Genomic DNA, 20,117 nt, shown 5'->3' on the forward strand with positions numbered 1-20,117 from the left:
GACTCCAAAAAGCTTCTTTATTTGTTTGTTTGTTTGCTTTGGGGTTTTTTTTTTGAGTTATAATGGAAACCATTTGGATGCCACACAGTGCAGTAAGAGGGTAACTAGCCCTCCCCACCCCACCCCCCACCTCCCTCCCCGCTGCCATGAAGTAAGAGTACGGAGTACAGGAGCTCAAGATTTCAATGGTCAGCCTGGGTTTCCATCACTTCTGTGCTCGTAAGGGCTGGTCCAGGCTCAGCATCACATCTCCAGGCAAGGAGGGATGATATTTTTATCCAGGCTGCTGCAAAATTGGCTATACTGCATAACTGGAGAACATCCCACGATGTTTCCCTTCTGTTCAGACAAGTCAGTCTGATGGTTTTGGCTGAATTCCCACCTCTCATCAGCTTGGGGAATCACAAGCTTGTATGTAGATACAAAATGGCTCATAGTGAAGCTTTTGCCATAGGGCAAATTTCTTCCTCTCTGGGAAGGGAAAAACAAAAACTTTGGGTACTGCAGAGGGACAAGGCAGTCCCGTAACCCATCATGCTGCCTCTGGGTTCTCAGCTCCTCCACCTTATTCTTGCAGAAAGAAAAACATCCTCAAAAGGATTTTCAGCAACAGCTGTGGGAAAGTTTTATAGAATCGTAGAATCATTTAGGTTTGGAAAAGACCTTTGAGATGATCATCAAGTCCAACCATTAACCCAGCACTGTGGACTCGACTTTATCTGCTTTCTTTTACAGGATGTCTTGCTCGGTCGCACTCTGTCCTGAAAGGGGGTGTTCATAATGTTCTTCCAGTACAAGTGGGTACCTGTTTGTGCAACAGTCACGTTACAGACTTGGGAAGTCTCATTTCTGTCTTAATAATGTTTCCTGGAAAATCCCACAAAAGGAAACACAATATCCATGTTATATAATTACAAAAAGCCCGAGAACTCAATATTTAGGTTTGTTTACAGTTTAACATCATTGGCTAGAGACCATAACATTGTTGTGTATGTGAGACTGGAAATTTTGATGTGATGTGTAATTTTCTTTTTTGCTTCCCTTTTTGGAAGAAAAATAGAGAAGAGGGAACGGCATATGTTACCCTGTCACAAAAGGTTGATGCTGGGGAGGCCCATGGCAGCTATTTACCAGCAATGAAATTGTGGAAGGGAGGAAGGTGATGTCACTGATGAAATAGAAGAAGACATATCAGAGGAAGCTAAGAAAGAAGAAATGAAGCATCGATGGAAAGTATCAAAAGCAAAACTCATGCTTTTAAAGGGAGACCAGGCAGATCATTAGTTGAGGCATCAGAGAATATCCTTCAGGAAAATCTCTGTATTTAAGTTACCTTTTTTGTCCTCAATTCCATCGTTCCATCTCAGGGAGAAGCCAGGTCTCAGGGAATTCTGTGCTGAGTCTCCAGTGTGCTCCTGAGATGTGATTTTGATGTGTTCAGACCCACCTGGGTGGACTTTCAGGCTGATGTCCTGGCTGAACTCAAACTGGCACTGGCACATAGCTGCCATCACACGGCCTGCATCCCTGTGCTGGGCAGAGCTGGCACCTGAAGCCAGCCAGGATCAGCAGGGCCAAGCAGACAGCAGGGATGCTGGAGCTCTCGTGATGCCTCATCCAGGGACCGCAGTGGTGGGGAACGTGGGTACCCAAGCTGCTTCTGGCTTCTGTCTCTTCCCACAGACAGAGTGGCAGCAAGCCTCATCCCTTTTGCTGTCTCCAGTGACCTGCCGGCCACGACACGGCTCTTTGCTGGTACCTGGAGCAGGTACACAGCCAACCTGCACCTCCCACACCATCCAGCTCCCAGAGCCCAAAGCAACTGCAGCCCCAATCCTGCCCCACCTTGTTGCTGTGATTAGCTTAAACGCAATTAAATAGCTAAAAGCAAACCGTCAGGCGGCTTTGACTGGACTTTTTCCTGCCCAGGCACAGGGATGTGCTCCAAAGCCAATTTTCAGTTCATCACCTCACAGCTCCCCAGCGAGGGGAAGCATGTTCATCCCTCCTTACGCATGGGATGAGAAGAAGCAACTTCTATTGGCTTGTCCCCATCCTTTCACACTGTGCTGTGCTGGAGTGCAAAGCAGCCCCACTGCTTGCTTTTCCAGAGTTGTTTGCTGCCTAATTTAGGACTGTCTACTTAAAAGTCTCCAGCCGGAGCTGTAAAAACTGCAGCTGTGCTCTGCAGATGAGAGACTTGGGCTGATTTCAGCTCTGGTTTTTGGAAAGGCTGCTGCGACCCTGAGTGAAGGCAACACAAATGGCACGAGTCCATCCTTCAGAGCAGCGAACCACAAGAGCCACGGTCCTCCAGAGCTCAGGACAGACATCTTTCTCTGTCAATTTTGGATCTGCAGACTGAACAATGTACCTCTTTTATGTTTAACCCTTCCATTGCTTCAGTCTGTCTAGGCTTCTATCAGCAGCATAGTAAAAAAAAAATAATCACAGAAGACACTATAAAAAAAAATCCTGAAAAGCCCTTTCAGGCCCAGTTACTTGGGAGTTATCCTCCTGCTCCTACCGAAGCTGCTTTTTGGGATGACAGAGGATTTTTAAAGGGTGTCCACGTGGTGCATGCAGCCTCAACAGGGCACTTCCCCTCCAGGAATAAATCATCGCTCTTGAGTTTTGAATCAAGGCTTTACCTCCAGATGTTTCCCCATGAACACATTGGAGGGGGGAGGATGAACTGAACAGCACAACTGCAAAAGAAACAACAAACACAGACTCTGATGTGTCGCTGCCAGGGTGCAGGGGAACTGTGCCCACGTTTGGGGATGAACGTGTGCCAGGGGCTGCCTACACATAAGAAACTGCTGCTGCCATGGGGTCAGTGGAGCACATTTTGCTCTGCCCCTGAACCAGACCCTCTGAGAGATTTTTTGGGGAATTGCTTGATTCAACCTGTGTTTCAGGTCCCTATTTCTAACACTAGGACTCTCCATTCCAAAAGCAGAGGGCGTATAAGGACAAAATAAAGGAGGGAAATAAGGATGAAATAAAGAGAGGGAGAAAAAAGGACGAAATAAAGAGGCTGAAGCACGGACCCCGGAGAGCTGAGGATCCACTGAGTGATGAGGCCGAGTGAGATCAAGTGTTATGCAGACACATATTGCAGGCATCACCCTGGTGCAGAGCTTCTCATGCCGCTTCAGCTGACTTTGCTAGAGACGGGTACAGGTTTCTGTAGAATAGGGTCAAAAAGAAAAGGGATGAGCAGGGCACCCAAGCACTGAACAGAAAACTGATGGAAACTAGAGTCCTGGGCGAGGAATCATTAGCTCTGGCTGCTCAAGACTCTACTAATTATATTGTATCTGTTCCCAGATCACACTGAAGCACAGCTCCACACAGGAGAGCCTTAGCTTGGAGGGGGATTTGGAAAGACATTTGCTCCAAGGACAAAGCAATTTGAGCAGAGATTTGCTCAGGGATTTGAGCACCACTGTGTCAGACACTGACCTTGACGCCAAAGCCAGAGCTGCATCTCAAGATTTCAACAAAATTCAAAGGGCAATTGAAGCGTCACAATGATTTCCAGTTGGTGCCTCTCACACAAAGTCACCCTGACATACGACAGGGGACCTGCTTTGGCTGCAAGTGTGCTTGCACCAGGTCACGTTCTTGGCTCTCTAGAGCCCAGGCGACCTTTGGGTTTTCAAGTAGGAAAAGGCAATGCTGATAACACATGCTCTCCTGACCTGCCCTGGCACCACCTCACACTACAAACCCGCTGAAGAGGCATTTCACAACCTTCGGCTCATGCCAGCATCACGAGGTGATAAAGGCCAGATCCCTCTGGAAGGATCCTGTCCACACTCCTGGGAGGAGAAGCTGGAAAGGCTGCTGCAGGGAGGGTGTTTCAGTACCGCCGGCACTTGCTGGGACTGAGAACCCCTCCATGGGAAAGGGGGTGGGGGTGGGCAGCTATCACCACCCCCATGGCTGGGGCTGAAGCTGTGGGCAGAAGGCTGGAGACCCTGGAGCCACCCCTGTGCTTGTGGGGCAGGGACACTGGCAGGTGAAGGGGCTCCACAGAGAGCCTGCAAACAGGTCACTTCAGTGACACCAGCTAACACAGTATCGCAGGGGATGCTGCTGCTCTCCAAGCTTGATATTTCCCCAGGACTTGGAACAAGGACCACCCTTCCTCCTCTCCCCATTTTTTGGCCAGATCTGGTGCCAGGAGGCATCCAGCTGCCCCTCAGCCCCGGGGCTGTCAGAGCCAGGAGGCTCCACTGGCCAGGGAGCCCCCTTTGTGCCCCTGGGGAGCCCCCTTTGTGCCCTGGGGAATGTTTGCCTGCTGGCAGGGCTGCTCTGCAAATGTTTATCTAGGTGGGTGTGTGCCAGCACCCTCCCTCCTGCGCCCTGCCCTGGGTGCAATGGCGGTCCAGGCCCGGCAGCACCAGCCCAGGTAGGAGGTTCCGTTAAACAATGCTAATAAATACTTTTATTTACCAAAACCACATTAAAATACTCCTAAGACTGTCCTGTCTTGCTGGGTCCCTTCGGGAGGAGTCACAGCTTGAGGATCTCAGAGGAGGCTTGGAGAGCTTATGCAGCAACACCAGCTTCATGGCTAGCAGGACCTCATGGTGGCCATGGTGGCTTCTTCTGCTGCAGTGGGACAGCTGGGTGGCCTCCAGCGCTGTGGCCCCAAGCAACCAGGGGCTACCCAGCCAGGCGGGGGTGGCAGGCACAGGGCAGGAGGCTCCAGGGGAGCACGGCTGTGGGGAGAGCAACCCACAGAGCATCAGCACGGCTGAGGAGTGGCTCAGGCAGGGCTCCCCAAGCCCCAGCACTTCCATTTTAAGCCAAAAACCTCCAGAATCAGCTAAGACACAAGCACCCAGGCTTGGATATGTGGCTAGCCGAGCTGAGCTGGGAAAGTGGGCAGCTGGACCCAAGCCCAGGTGGAATGTACCAGTAGCATATGGATGTAGGAGGAATAATCTGCCTTCTCCTTCCTGTGGGGCCAGAGGCAGAGGATGCTCTGCCCAGTCGCTGCCTTCTTCCCATGCTCCATCGCCGCTGCCTGCTTGCTGTGCTGGTCCCACACCTGCTTGCCACGGCCCCAATGCCTCCACCTTACTCTGCCTTTCCCAGGGCATTTACAAGGTGTTTAATTAGCATTGTGCCAATTAGGGAAATTGCAATGACACAAAAAATACTTAGCACGTTGTGTGAAACAAGATCAGAAACCATCCATCTTCCAGGGAGCCACCCATGCCACACCAGCAATGTGCAGACATGGTATTTTGGGGGAGATCTATCTATCTATCTATCTACCTATCAATCTATCTATCTACCTATCATCTATCTATCTATCATCTATCTATTGATCTATCTATTTCTCCTCCCTGCTCACCCAGGAGCAGGCAGGGAGCCAGGCACCGCTGCCTGTAACCAGGGGGTCACCGCTTTTAGCTGAGGCTGCAGCCCACCAGCACCCACTGGGCTGTGGGGCTGTGAGGCTGTGCTTGCTCCTAGGTCCGTCATTAATCTAATTAGCTCATGGTGGTACTGGCCCTGCAGGTGACCGGGTGCTCCCAGGTGGGAGTTTTTGCGTTTATTTGGGGGGAGTCTGGGGGTTTGGTAAGTGCCAGAGTGAGCAGGGTCCGGGAGGGCAGCCAAGGTTCTGGGGGCAGGATCTGGCCCTGCATGGTGGGGCGGGAATCCTCTGAGAGCAGGATCTGGCCCTGCCCACGGGGATCCTGCAGTGGAGATTTTCTGGGGGCAGGATCTGACCCTGCTGCACGCTGGGGTGGGTCTGTGGGTGCAGAAGGTCCCCCCCACCCAACACCCCCGGCACAGGATCCAGTGCTACTTGCAGCACCCGGGGCTGGAGGTTCGCCGGGGTGCAGGATGAAGGCCCCCCCCATGCTGTCCTTACTCCGCGTGCAGGAATGTGACACCCCCCCCCACCCCCCCCCCATGCTGGGAGACAGGGTGGGGGTGTCACCCGGGTGCAGGATACAGCCCCCTTCCCCCCCGCAGGGAGTGCCCCCCGCCGCCCCCATACCGGTGGGATTCCCCATGTGCAGTGCGCCCCTCTCCTCAGCAGAGGGCGCTCCTTGCTCCCGCCCGCGCTGGCTGAGGGGCGGGGCCGGTGGTGTGCACGCTGCGCGTGCCGCCAGGGGGCGCCGACCGGTGGTCGCCTCGCACCCGCCGGCCCCGCCTCACCTGCGCGCGCGAGGCGGGCACACACCCCCCCCCCCCCCCCAAGCCTTCGCCACTTTCCCGCCCCGGCCCGGGGCAGCGCGAACTCAGCCGTTGCCGCCATGGCCGAACAGGAGAGCCTGGAGTTCGGTAAAGCGGATTTCGTGCTGATGGACGCCGTTACGATGCCTGAATTCATGGCAAACCTCCGCCTGCGGTGAGTGCCGTGAGGGGGGGGAACGGGCGGGGAGGTGGTAACCCCCGTTCTCCTCACCTCGGGGGGAAGGGGTTTGTGAGGGGTTTATGAGGGGATTGTGAGGGGATTGTGAAGCCCTGGCTTCCTGGTTGTTACCCCCTTGCACCCCCGATTAGCTGCCGGCTGTGGGGAGGGGGGGTGGGCTGTGCCGGTTTAGTGAGCTGAACCGGCCCTGCCTGAGCCCGATTGAGGGGCAAACTCTGCACGAAAGAGGGGAATTCTTTGTGAAATGGGGGTAAATCAGGAGGACCAAGTAAATAGGAGGGTGCCCAGGGTGCAGCCAGGGGGCACCGAGCCCCCCTTTGGCTCTGGGGGGTGTGTGTGTTCAGTCACCCCCCTGCAAAACCTCCCTCCTCTCACCAGACCTCATCTGCTTCAGGCTCCACCTCATATGCCTTCCCTCTGACAGGTATCTTGCCTGTGCTGATATGTGTGCAAAGTTAAAAGGGAAAAAAACCGGCAATAAAAGTCACCAAGTCGAAGGTTGCTCGAGCCCCGTAGGAGCCTTACAGCCCTTTACTGGGGCAGCCTTGCTGCGTTAACGTTTTGTGATCTTTATAGTTTTATTGCCCTACTAGACCAGCTTCAGGAAGATCTGCGTTTTCGTCCCGGTTTCCTCTGTGAAGCACAACTAAATCCTGAGCAGCACTGATAGAGGGACAGCTGGTGGGGACCCTAAGTCCATGGTTGCCTTTCACTTTCCATTATAAAAGATTAATGGGAGGTTTTCCTGATAAACTCTTATACCCCTGCTTGTGCAAGGATTTGATAGTTACCAAAGGGAAGCCTTTGGGATAAAACTGTGGATTATTGGCTGCCCCCCCCCCCCCGCCCAGTTTTGCTTGTACTTTACTGACTGTTCCTCCCCTGCCACTTGTGTTCTGGAGATAGATGAGATCCGTCGCGTGTCAGGCCTGTGCAGTTGTTGGGCGCACCTGAGAGTGGTTCTGGCAATAGCCGAGGGAAGAGCGATGGGCTAAGCTTCCTCAGCTGGCATAAAACTACTGAGGAAGGAGGAAAACCAGCTCTTTGGCAATTGTGGTGTCTCCTCTGGGTGAAATCTAGGTTTTGAGGTCTGGCTGCATCAGCCGCTGAGTGCTCGGGAATACTTTGTGCTAGACACCTGGCTACTGGGGTGTACCTGTCTTCTGTGGTGCTGCAAAGTCAGGGCTCAAATCCTGGTGGTGTGAGGTACAATAACAACTGGCGTATTTGATACTATATTTTCTTTTATATTTTGGATTTTTATTTGGATAGGGAGGGCAGTTGTGTTTGAATACTAAGAAAAACAGCATGAACAGTTGAGCTTTGAACATGAGGAAATGTCAGATTCAAAAGAATTTTGCAGTGCCTCTAAAAGCTTTAATTTGTTTCTCATTTGTGCACGGCATGACACTAATTGTATTACAAAGGGCTTGCAAACAAAGTAATTGTAATTAGCAGGAAACATGCATGTAACAGGTTGTTCTTGGGGCTTTTATTCTTTGGTTAATGTGTATTAGAAACTAAATGAAGTATTGTAAACGGATTGTTAGATAAAAAAAAAATCAACTGAGCATGTTGGTTGCATTTAGGAATCAGATTAATTAACTGAGAGATGCCACTGGTAGACTTTGCTAATTTTGTGTGAAAGAGGATGAGCAGAACAAGCTAAAGCTAGCAATTCTTGATCCTTACAGTTGATATGCAGTTTGATTTTGTTTTATTTTTTTCCTGTCATGTTGCATGCTGATTGTGCTGAAGGATGTTGTCTGGACATCCCTGCTGTGTCTAATACGCCATCAAGTGTCCCTTTAACTTCGATACCTTGATCACTGGTACTTGAAACCAGACTTTTCCTTGTGACATCAATTCAAACCACAGTTTCTTTTGCATGAGAAGGCATGTGTTACTTTGGCCGTAATCTGCAGTTTGCAAGCAGAGGTCTGGCTCAAGATTGTCTTGTATCTGTCTGTGCTGTGGGCAGAATAATCTTCTGTTAAAAAAAAAAAAAAAAAAAAAAGAAAAAGAGAACACTGTTAATTTTTTCTAGCCTTGGTGCTGTCATCCCCTGGCTTAAGGCTTGTCTGCACCAGGACGTTTAGGAAAGCTAATCTGAATTTACCAAAAGTGAGGCTTTTCAGTAAAATTGCTATACTCTGCTAAACCCTGTTTGACAGTGCCAGTAGAGCTATGGCCCTGGCCTGCTGACCCAGCTTTGCTGCTGGTGTTGTTACAATTCTCAAGCAACATTTGCTTCTCTTATTTTTACTGCTTTGGAGACAGTAATTAACTCTTGCCTGATGATACATCTTAAACTGTGTCATACCCAAATTACATCCTAGATTTTGACCCGCTCGAGGTTTGATTATGTCACATTGTGTAGATGGCACGAGTTGCCTTGAGCTGAACAGAATGGAGAAATTGTTGCTTCTCCATCATTAACTTCAAGTGGCAGGTTTGTTCAGTTTACACTTGGATGGGCTCCACCCTATTCCATAAATCCAGCTTTCTGCCAGAGCTATTTTTGTTCAGGGTCACTGGCTGACCCAAGATGGGTTGTGCTGGATTTAGTTCCCAAGTGAGCCCAGATGTGGGTGGAATTGAAATCATACCAGTTTTGGTGCATGCAAGGATATTTCCCCAAGGACGTCTCTAGTGGGAAAAAGAGAAATGGTGAAGTTGCACTTTAATACTAGAATTTAGTGGTGTTGACATGGGCTGGATTAGTATGGCAGATGTGTTTGTCAGTGTGAGTACCTGCCCAGGTAGGTGGATGGATGCAATGTCAGTTCACTATCTCGTTTCCCAATCCCTGTGCATCTTGCGTTGTCAATTTGTGGGTTCATGTAGCAATTCAGCAAGGATATCACAGCATTAGTATTTTTTCATGGTGATGTCTTGCAACTGGTTAATAAACTGGCCATATCATGTAGATACTCAAGCAGTCACTGTGCGTTATGTGCTAATTGTAAATAAAAGTCATCCGGTCCTTGAATTCCTTAGTTCTGAGTGGGCTTCGTACCAGTGTCTGGTTGTGATTCTTAGTCATCAGAATAATTAAAAAAAAAACAAACCCAAACCCAAAATAAACAAGCAGGACTATTTGGAACAGTTAGCATGGACTCAGTAGCTAGCTTTGTTTCTTTATAGCAAACCTCTATAGCTTTAACAGATAATTATTCTTTAAGTGCTCCTAAGTGTGAATTATTTTAAACTGCCATATTTGAGCAGTTTGTGCTTCAGCAGGTAATCTGGCATTCCCTTTAATCGGTTCCCGGTTGACCTTTGTGGGCAGGTTGATTACTGCAGTGATAGTTGGCATTTTAGTTCCTGTCAGAGGACATAAGAGTAATTGAAAGGCTCCTTAAAACTGAATCTTTTTAATGTCAAACAGCTCACGGATCCTCTTGCTGACAGTCAAGGGCCAGTATTTAGCTGTACTCTGAGCGGTACCCACCTGTAATCTAAGGGAGAGCATCCTGCTCTGGACTTGTTAAAACACTTCAATTGCAGCACGAGGTCTTGGCTTAATGTGACTGACTATTCCATAGCAGGTGGAGTGAGATGGTGCTTGTGGGAAGGGAGCAGCGATCTCGCAGGAGTTGCTAATGTTTTGCAGAAATTGTGGCGTAGATGAAACCTGCAGTGTGAACTTTTGAGTAAGAGATACACAAAACTGTACATCACTTCATTTTTCATCACACCATAATGAAAATTTCAAGTGATGGAAGTTATCATTTTTCATTTACTTCCTTGTAAGGAAGAGGGCAAGGTTATTTTTCATAAGTATGAAATATTCTGTTTTATATGTGATTTCTCACATTATCCTGCAAAGACCACTCGTTGTACTATCCTTACAACTAACATTTTTATAAACAAATCAAAACACAGAGCTTTAAAAATCATACATATGGCATGCAAAGAGTTAGCTTGATTTCTTGAATTATCTGTTCTGCAGTCTTAGTGATAATTTCAGGAATAACTTGAGACTAGCTTCTCCTCACAAGGTCTCAAGTGCTTTGCAGGAGAGTGAGATGTGATCCTCTCTGTGCCGGGCAGTGAGATGGTGTGAAGGTCCAGCTGTGGATAAACCCAACACCTCTGAATTGCAGCTGGGGACTGTAAGTGGAAAGCCATGCTGAAGTGCAGGAAAAAAATGCAGCAGACAATTATGTATCACAGCGGCAGCGTAGCGTTCGGGGTAGTTCCATATGAGCTGTGTGCTCAAGGTCTTTCTGTTCTCTCATCTAATTTGTGAGCAGGTGCTATTTGACTCATCTTTTCCTGATTTCTAGCGAGTTGCTTATTATTCATAAGCATTGTGCAAATCCCCTTTGAGGAACTTAATAGATCTTAGTTCTGATTATTAAAGAACTCAAAGATGCATGAAAGGAAGCTGGTGAAAGCACCTGGTAAGATGTAATGATTGTGAAATGAGTTTTGGGTTGTTTTCTTTTTTTTTTTTTTTCTTCTTTTTTCTTTCATTTCTTTATTTTTTTTTTTTAACTAATTCCGGCATGAAATCTGATGTGGAAGGCTGTACTTGCTGCTCAGATAGTTCCTGGTCATCCCGGCCCACCTGTACCTGAGGATGTGGTGGAAAGAACTATAGCTTAATAGTCCGTGCAGTTGCCTCCCTGCACACATTGTGATTTCAAACTTCTTAAAGCAATGCTGGATAAAATCGCAGTTCTGACTTTAGTTTAAAATATGCTCAAGTGGTCTTTACTGTTTCTCAACTATTTCTTACAGTCAAACCCTAACATTTTCAAAGCTATCCTAAATTAAGGCAACAGTTCTAAATTCTTATTTATTGCAGATACTTTTGAAAGAGATCTAGTATTTATTAGGATTAATAATATTTTTGGTATCAAGAATGTATGAAGAAAATGTGTGTTTCCTCTGAGAATTTTCTGTGTTTGCTGCTGAGGCAAGTGTTCACTGTGAAGCATAGGCTGTAGTTCTACAAAAAGGCTGTAGCAAACCAAAACAGAGCTGGGCTTCAAATGCTGCAGAGGGATATCTTGAAGGCATTGTCTTGAGACAGTGGTGTGTAGGCTATACCTTTTGGACCTCTCAAAAAAAAAAAACCCCGAAACATTTTTTCTTCTGGATGATGTGGTGGGTTGAGTTCATAGTATCTGTCGGTCTTAAAAAATGATCTGGTTTGTGTTTTGGACGACTGATATGAGCAGCTGTTGGTCTCTTGGGTTTGCAGCACACTCCTGTGCAGGCAGTTTTGGATACAAGAGGCTGAAGATGGTGCCAAAAATGTACAGACTTCGTAACTGCCCGGGTGACGTGAAGAGAAGCTATAACGCAGTTGTTCACAGCCCCTTTCAGTAGGTGATAACGAAGGGCATTTTTTTTTTTTTGTGTAAATGCACAGATAGTCACTCATCTTATGGTTCCGAAAGGCAAAACTCTTGTTCTGCATTTTAGTATCCTCTAGACCTGGAAACTGGGTGACTTACCTTCATTTTTGTGTTCCTGGGAGCTCTCCTCAACAGGTCTGGAAAAACGCACACAAGTTCTGGGGTTGACCAAACACTTTAATTTGTTCCTGTTTTCAGAGGATCAGTGTCCCCATGAATACATTAGAAACAAATCTTTCTCAGCAGGGATGTGGATCATTGATGGCACTTAGTTCTTCATCTGTATAGCACCCTTTCTGCTCTTCTGGTGACTTAATCTTACTTAAAGTAAGTGAAGGGGTGCTGTCTATATTGTATTGATGTTTTTACAGCGGCTTTCTTATCTTTTGAGCACCATCTTAAACATTCATATTTTTGGTTGAAGTTGTGGTGGGAGAGGTTTGGCTTCATGCTAGGTAGTAACAGAAATATTATGTGAATGCTTAGTTTCATTCATGCTTTTGGTAATGAAATATTCATGCTTAATAAACAAGCTTTTCATGCCTTTAAGCCATTTTTATTTTCTCATTTTAAATAGGTATGAGTATTTGAATTGTTCATGTGGCATTGAATTAAAATGCTGCTGGGAAGAGTCTGCTTTCTTTTTGGAGAGGGGTGCCTGCCACTGCAGATGTTGCAGGACACTCACTGCTGCTTGGACGGTCAGCAGTTAGGTCTCATCAGGTCTTGGCTTCTTCAGAATTGCTCAGTTTGCAGAGAGCTGTCTTGTGTCAGAATTTGGAATGAATGGAATGAAAATTCCCCTTAGTCCATCAAAAATTGTCTTATGAACTTGGACAAGGTCTAGCTTGATCTTCATAGATGGAAAAGGCCATCAATCTCATTTAAAAAGCAAATCCGAACTAGACAAGTAGCAAAAGGGAGGAGCAAGGCCAGTTTTCTGATTTCTGCAGGGACTTCATGTTCAGCTTATGGAAACTGATAGCTGCTGCAGGTGGGCTCAGTGTTTCCTGACAGTGTTCGTATGAATGAAGCATTGAATGAGATGGTGTCCAGTGTGGAATTTGTTTTGCCTCCATGTGTGCTGAATTTATGTAGTTCCACTGAATCTTCTTTTGCACATCTGCCCTCCCCTGACTTATGAATACCTTCTTTTCTCAGAGTGAAATTTTACAGTAGTCTTTTTATAGCAGTGTGGGTGAGGTAGTGTTTAATAATTTTAACACATGGGTGTTGAATAATATACGAGGCCAGATTTATGAATGAGGTTAGTCTCTCAGGGTAGCTTACCAGCATAAGAATGTAAATCTAATGCTGTGCACCAGATCTGCTAGTCCTGGCTTGCCAGCTGATGTTGAGCTGCATTTATGGTACTTGTAAGAGCACAGATAACAAAGTTTAATTGTGGGTAGCTAGCAGCAAGTTGGGGAGGGACGTTCATGTCACATGGCATCAGGTCTGAAGAGAAAGCACTACAGAATCAGTTTTGTAACCAGAACTATTGCAAATTAGCTCAATAAGGAGCATCTTCTATTACATCTCTTTTTTTAGTATATTATTTTTTTCTGCTGTTTTACGCAGAGTGTGTCAACAAAAGTCAGCTGGTAATTTAGCAATTCCTCAGCAGCCTTTTTGCTTTTGTTCTTGCCTCTTCTCTGCGCTTATTTTGTAGATTCTGATGAAGTAATATGAGTCCTGAAGATCCTCAGTGGGCAATGCATCTGTTTGTGATACTGTAAAGTAGAATCCTGTTCTTGTTTTTGACTACCACACATTTGAGATGGCTTGTATTACCTGCATTGTCTTAATGAAAGTAATTTATCTTCACCTTCTGAATTTCCCTAGTTAAATTTTGACTTTAAGATCTGCCAAATTTTTACAGTAAATATTAGCTTATACTTCCAATGAGTCTCGTGGTCTCCTTTCGTCAAGAGTCCTCTGCTTTGACTTCTGTTCCAAAATCTACCTCTTTAGATGGTTTTACTGATAATACCACTCCACCAACCCCTTGCATTTCTTTCAGATCGAGCAAGCTTTTACACTACCTGAACATTTCCCCTTTAGTCATATTTACTCAAAATCCTTTCACAGTTGCAGATCTCGCTAGATATTTGGTTGTTAGATCATCACTCTCCTTTCTCAGTCCCTGGGTCATGATTGTATCTTTTTATGGAATGAAGACATTCTGAGGTTGCGGGAGAAGGAAAGACATGTCCGAACATAGGTTTGCCTTTAAGTGTTAGATCAGGGAGCTGTGTGTCCTTTTGTAGCAAATACTCATTTCCAGTTCTAAGAAACAGAAATACATTTTCTAAAATATTTGTGTTCCATTGAGGGCTTTTCAGTGAGACCCAATGAGATCTCTGCTCACACTACTGCTGTCAGGTACTGCTGTTTCTGTCTCTGTTAAACAGACCAGGAGAAATAAGTTTCCATTGTGGTGCTTTGAAATGCTAAAAGAACAGTTTGGGTATGAAGCTGCTCTGTGTTTGGGAGTGAAAAAGAGGCATTAGATAAGTTTAACCTGTTGAAAATACTTTTTCTCTTCAAATCTAAACCCTGTTTCTTAGATAACCTCTGTCTTTTGTTAGGAATGAGGTTTTTCTCGTTCCTGGGATTTGTTACAGGTAGTGTTCTCACCTGGTCTGTGTGGGGCCCGGCAGCCACAAGCAGACATGGCACAGCAGACTGCTTCTGTTTGTGAGTAGTGTTTCAGACAGATTACATGCTGTCAGAGCCAGCAGTGAGAAGCTGAGGAAGGAGGAGGGGTATATCATGTAAAGACCTTTTAAATAAAACAGTTAATAATAAGCCAGAGGACGCAGCCCCATCGTCGCAGATGGTCTTGCAGTGCGTTGCTTCTCAGGCTTGTCAGTAGAAGTGTGATGAGTGCTTGGGCCGTAACAAGTCTGTTCTTGCTTTTAATTCTTCATGGTGATGGTACTTTCCATTCTGCCCCTTCTAATTGCAGAGCATTTCTCTTTGCAGGCTTTAATGTTTTCTTTGAACAGCATTGGAATATTTGTTTCTCACCACTATTGCGTTTTGACCGATTCACCTGTCTGCTGAAGCATTTTGCTGCACGCATTTCCTGGTTGCTGTGATGTTGCTAGCCACCCCTTCTTGATTTAGGAGTTGGCAGTGGCCTGCCCTCTTGCTGCCATTTGCCTGCTCTGACCTGCCAGCCTTGAGATACGTGAAACTTTAGAGAACAGTTAGTGTGCAACCGTTGGGCTGGTCTGATCCAGAGCGTCATTTACAGAAAAATATACTGTTGGGGGTGAAAATACGGCATTAAACCAGTTATGTGGTCCCTAGACAGCTGCTTACTTGCCATGATTTCATTTCTAATCCTTGGATATTTCTTGCTGTACTCCAGGGTGTCAGCTGTTGTCAGGCGCTCTCACTGTCCCTCCAAGAAATGTTGTCCCACCTGACCCTTACTTTCTCCTCTTGCTGACTTCCTATATTTTTATAATTGCAGCTTCCTCTTGGTCATTCTTGGTGACTTCTCTTGCTTTCAGCACCTTCTTTGTACAGGTAAACACCTCTGCCCAGCTTTCCCCCTTGTGAAGTGTCTGCTTACGTCCCTTCAGCTCTCCCAGTGGCAGAGATAGCTTCTCTGATATTGGTGTTGATCTTTTCAGCCTTGCCCAGTGAGTGAGCTGGGGTTCCCTTGGGCTGGAGCAAGCAAGCTCTTCTGGACAGCAATTTGCTTGTTCTGCCTGTACCATCTGACTTGGTCCTTTCAAGGCCTTTGCTTTGAAGCCAAGGGTTATTTCCCCTATAGTATATCAGACCTGAGTTTAAGCTATAACACAGAGCTCAATCTCTTGCCTAGAACCACCTTCGCACTGATTTTTGTGCTTGTTCCTTGTCTTACACCTTGGCAAACCCCCCTTTCCCACATATGCTTGTTAAGTTATCTACAGATTGTTTTTGCTTTCTGTTTTATCTGCTTCGCCTATCTCTTTGCCTCTTTCCTGTTTGACCTCAGAAATACAGCTTATCTCCTTCCAGTGTTTATCAGTTTCTCCTACAGCACTGATCTGTTAACATGTCTGTCTGAGAACTTTCTGACAAGCATTCATGTGCTTTTCCCTCAGTTGCTCCTCTTTTGGTGTGGAAGAAAATCTCCATATAAATTTCAACATAGACACTGCCTCCTCCTTAAATGTCTAATTTATGAAACCTACACAAACTTTGTCATGGTAGGAGGTTTGGTATGCTGCAACCGCTGATTATCGTGTTGATCTGTTCAAGTAGTTTCCTGATTCCATACTGGATCTGTGCCCACTGGAGTTAGTTTCTTGGGTCTGGACAGAGCCTGGCCTGATGCTATCCTGCCTGAGGTTGTTCAGGTAGAGAATAATTTGCTTATAGTATCATGATCTGTTCCCATTTAAGGTTGATGTAACTTAATGGTGGGAAGCCTGAAGGCTCACTACATCCTCCTGGAAATAAAAATTGGAGATTTGTGGCAGGACTTTGTGCATTGTGTGGTATGTGATGTGCTGCAAGAGGTGAATGTTTAGTTTAGGGTAGTGTGTCTAGCTCTGTCCCCAAACAGAATTTTTTAAGTTTGTGGTTTTTTGCTTGCCCCTGCGCTCATGCGATCCTGCATGGTTTATTTAGCTCAAGGCAACTTAAGCACGCTGGAACTTCTGATGACCTTTGAATAAGCCTGCATATTATGGGGCTCCTGTTGAAAAGGTTTTCAGTCTCATTCTGATGTAGAACAGGTGTACATTGCTACTCCTCCAATGAATTATACTTTAGGGCACCACCTGAAAATTTCTGAAAAGGTCCCGTTTTAGTATCTGGCTTCCATTAGAAGCATCAAACTGGTCAGTGCCTTTGTCATTGTGCTGGTGCCCAGGACAAACTCACAATAGGGAAACCAAAGGGGGCTCAAGCAATGTACTACATTGTTCTGTCCAGGAAGCAAAACAGCCAAGGAGTAATGAGAACCTATATTTTAACAGCCTACTGAATGACAGCAAAGGCTGTTCCACAATGAATAGTTAGGAAAAACAAACTAAACAAAAAAATTCTCTTTTCCCACTGTACAGACTGCTTGCTTTCGGGAGAGCTCTTCTGTGGTATATTGAGGTGGTAAAATCTGGCGTGTTGGCCTGCAAAAACTCTGGTGGTTGTAAAAGCCTGTACATCACGGTTATCAAGAGTACAATGAAGCTTTCATATAGCTAGACATCTTTTAGGTGTTTACTGTAAAACTTCGGCTTTTAGTCATATTGCTAAAATTCACCTAAATAGGTTATTTTGTTTACAAGGATGAACTATAAAGTAAGTTTCACCTTCAAAGGAAAAATCCAGCTACTGTTGTTTGAAGGCCTTTCTTTCTGTGCACTGTTTATAAAACAACTGTTTATAAGTTTATATATATAAAGTTTATAAGCTTGTGAGGCTAGAAATAGTGCCTTCCACTTCTTAATACTAGCTTATTTGGCATTTTGTTCCTTCTTGATCATGGGTGTAAAGACCAGGGGAATGAATCAAAGAAGATTGAAAGAGCTGTAAGTACAATTTAAGCCTCCAGAAAAATCCCAGAATACCAGACCCTGAGCACTCGGAGTCTTTAAGTGAACTTGCTTAGAAAAATTGTTGCCCTTGCTACTGCAGGGATTATACTCTTTTGTTTGCTTTTCAAAATATCAGAAAGACACAATGCTGCTTTTCCTTTTGCTTGCAGAGACATAAGTACCCCAGTATTCTTTTAGAGCTGGATGTAAACAGCTCCTTGGAACAGTGGCAATTAAACTTTGTTGAAAAGTGCTTAGCAATGACAAGAAAATGTTATTTCCGAAGGATTTCTGTAGTACTGAGGTGGGGTTTTTTTTGTGTGTTTTTTTCTTTTTCTTTTTTTTTTTTTTTTGCAAATGAAAGTCCAAATTTACCACAAAAATGTCCCTGTAACCTCTTATAATTCAGAACATATTACTTGCTTTTCAAAAGCACAGACAAATTACCAGGGAGACTTTCTAAAATAAGACCAAGGGTTAGATACATAACTTTGTGGACAATGATTCTTGATAATAGTATGTTTCCTTTTTTGAGTTTTGCCTATGTCACAGTAAGAAAGTAACTTTGCTTTATGTGGTTTATGTACTGACCTCTTTTAGTTGAAGAGAACACTAACGACATTTGTGTATGCCTGCAGGAATCAGTATATAAAAAGGAGTATATTTGTTTCCCTTTTTTTCCTGTTAAATGTAGCATTTATGTCTCTAACAAAACAAACAATAGAAATCTTGTCTTTGTTCTTAATTTGGTTTTTGGGCTGTACTGCATCCTGGCTTTTAAGGATGCAGACATTCCTAAGCTAGACATCTCCAGTCTCTGGAAGCTAATTCTCTGAACCTTTATTAGTTATACTGAACTTAAACCCCTTTGAGGAAATGCCAAGAAAATGTAGATACGTGTAAACCTTTTTAAACCCGGTATAAAACTATACAAGCTGAACTTGATTGGAAGCAGAAGTCAAGTTGAACAATTTTGAAATAATTGGGAATATTTTGCTTAATTTTTCCAATTAGTTGGTAGAAAACATGTTTTCCATTAAGGGCTTACGTTTTTTGGAGACTTAAAGCCAGGGAGCTGCTTGTTGTCAAAGTGAGTCTTATTTTTAACCAGAACATTTTGGCTGCCTTCTTTCTTTTTAGGTACTGTCACTCCATTCCTGTGGGTAGTGGAGTGGCAACTGATGTATTGCAGGTGTTCCAGAGCTTCACCCTGTTCCAGTGCAGTCTGGATCAGTCCATGGCAAATGGTAGGGCTGTGTTTTGACTCGTGGGGCAGTCAATTCCATGTGTACTTGTCACCCCTGTGTAACTTGATGGCATTAGAGTATGTTGTGTACCTGTATCTGCTAGAGCCTTATACTCCTGTGGGTCTGATGTGCCAGGCCATCGGATCCACAGAGACCAGAAAACCCAGTTGTCCCTCTCCTCCACCTGGCCAGAGGCAGGGTCCCTCTAGTCCTGGCCATAGGATTCTCCTCTCACTGCTTGTAGAAACAGTTTAGAATTCCTTTCCATAGGGTCAGGAGTAAGATCAGCCCTTCCACTCTGTCTGAGGAACTGCCCACTGGAGACTGGAGCAGGAGGACTGGAAGAACCCCCATTTGTGATTGTTTTTCCTTGCAGTTCACATACCAGTGCCTCTAGGGTCGAGGTGTATTTTTCATCCCCCTTCCTTATGTCCTCGCTGTGGTCGTGCAGGTAAAACCACAGGGTACCCCATGGTGTGTACGCTCTATATTCTCTCTTCTGAGTAAAAGGATGCTTACTGTAATAGCTGAGGTACTGGTCCCTACAGGGGAGTAGGACATATTCTCTTTTTGCTGCTGGAACTATTGAAACAAGTTTTTCCCAGTTTTCAGACAGTTTCTCCACAGGTGAGACACAAGTCTGTAGGGAGGAAGAGAATTTTCTTTCTATTGCTGGAGTTGGTGAGCCACTTCATCAGCTGTTGGTGCCTCCTCATCTCTTCCAGTCTTTACTGGCCAGTGCCAGTCAGTCACCCCACCTGCCTGGAGCGACGGATGTTGTGGGGTTTGGATACTGAGTGCTCCTGCCATGAGGAGCAGAGGAGTGTTAGTTAGACTTCCAGCTGGTAGGTAAAGTATGAAAGGCAGGAAAGCATGATGGTGGACACTTATCTTTTAAAAGGTGCTATGTATATCATCCCCTGTCATGCAGGAAACAAGTAGCAATGTAAATTTCAACATTTTCATTTACAAGAATGCCTGATTATTTTTTTCCTGCTTTTCGGTTGGGTTTCTGGATCTTTGATCCTCCCATTGGAGCCAAGGCAGCACCTGCTGCTTGCTCTGTGAAGGAACAATTGAAGCAGTTGGCTTAGAGCAGGTAGATCTTTGCTGTTTTCATGACTTGTCTGAGGTGATGATGTTTTGGGGCTCTGGTCATGCACATAGGTCATGTCAGACTTCAGAGGCCAGCCCAGATTTGTTGCTACTGGAATTGGGGAGAAAACTCTTTAGCTGATCTTGGTCTCCTCCTGTGATTTTTTTTTTTCCATAGTTGATTTGTAACTGGCAATTCAGCTGCTTTGCTATGAGACTGTTTACTGAGGTTAGTGAGTAAACCCTGCACAGATAGACAGATTTATTTCACTTGTTTTATTGTATAGACTAGCTTGGGAGCGGTAAAAATGTATTGTGTAGCAAACATTGTAGTAGAATTGTGAAAACTGTTGAACTGGGTCGTAATCTTTTAAAATGTTACACTCAATCTGATATGTTTTAACCTTCTGGTTTTCCTGTATTGTCCTTGTATCTAGAAAAATTTAATGTAAGT

At 45.3% G+C, this 20,117-nt stretch overlaps 1 protein-coding gene across 4 annotated transcripts in view; it reads left to right on the top strand.

Annotated features, from left to right (window-relative positions):
* Positions 1 to 6,242: 6,242 nt before the first annotated feature.
* Positions 6,243 to 20,117, top strand: part of MYO1D (myosin ID) — a 163,228-nt gene continuing 149,353 nt past the window's right edge. For all 4 annotated transcript variants that reach the window (XM_056362172.1, XM_056362173.1, XM_056362174.1 and 1 more), the window contains exon 1: positions 6,243 to 6,382. In XM_056362172.1, coding sequence (XP_056218147.1) covers positions 6,288 to 6,382 — 95 coding nt within the window. In that variant the 5' untranslated portion in view covers positions 6,243 to 6,287. The remainder of the gene's footprint in view (positions 6,383 to 20,117) is intronic.

This window comes from Falco biarmicus, chromosome 17, assembly GCF_023638135.1.
Source record: "Falco biarmicus isolate bFalBia1 chromosome 17, bFalBia1.pri, whole genome shotgun sequence".
NCBI classification, from domain to species: domain Eukaryota; kingdom Metazoa; phylum Chordata; class Aves; order Falconiformes; family Falconidae; genus Falco; species Falco biarmicus.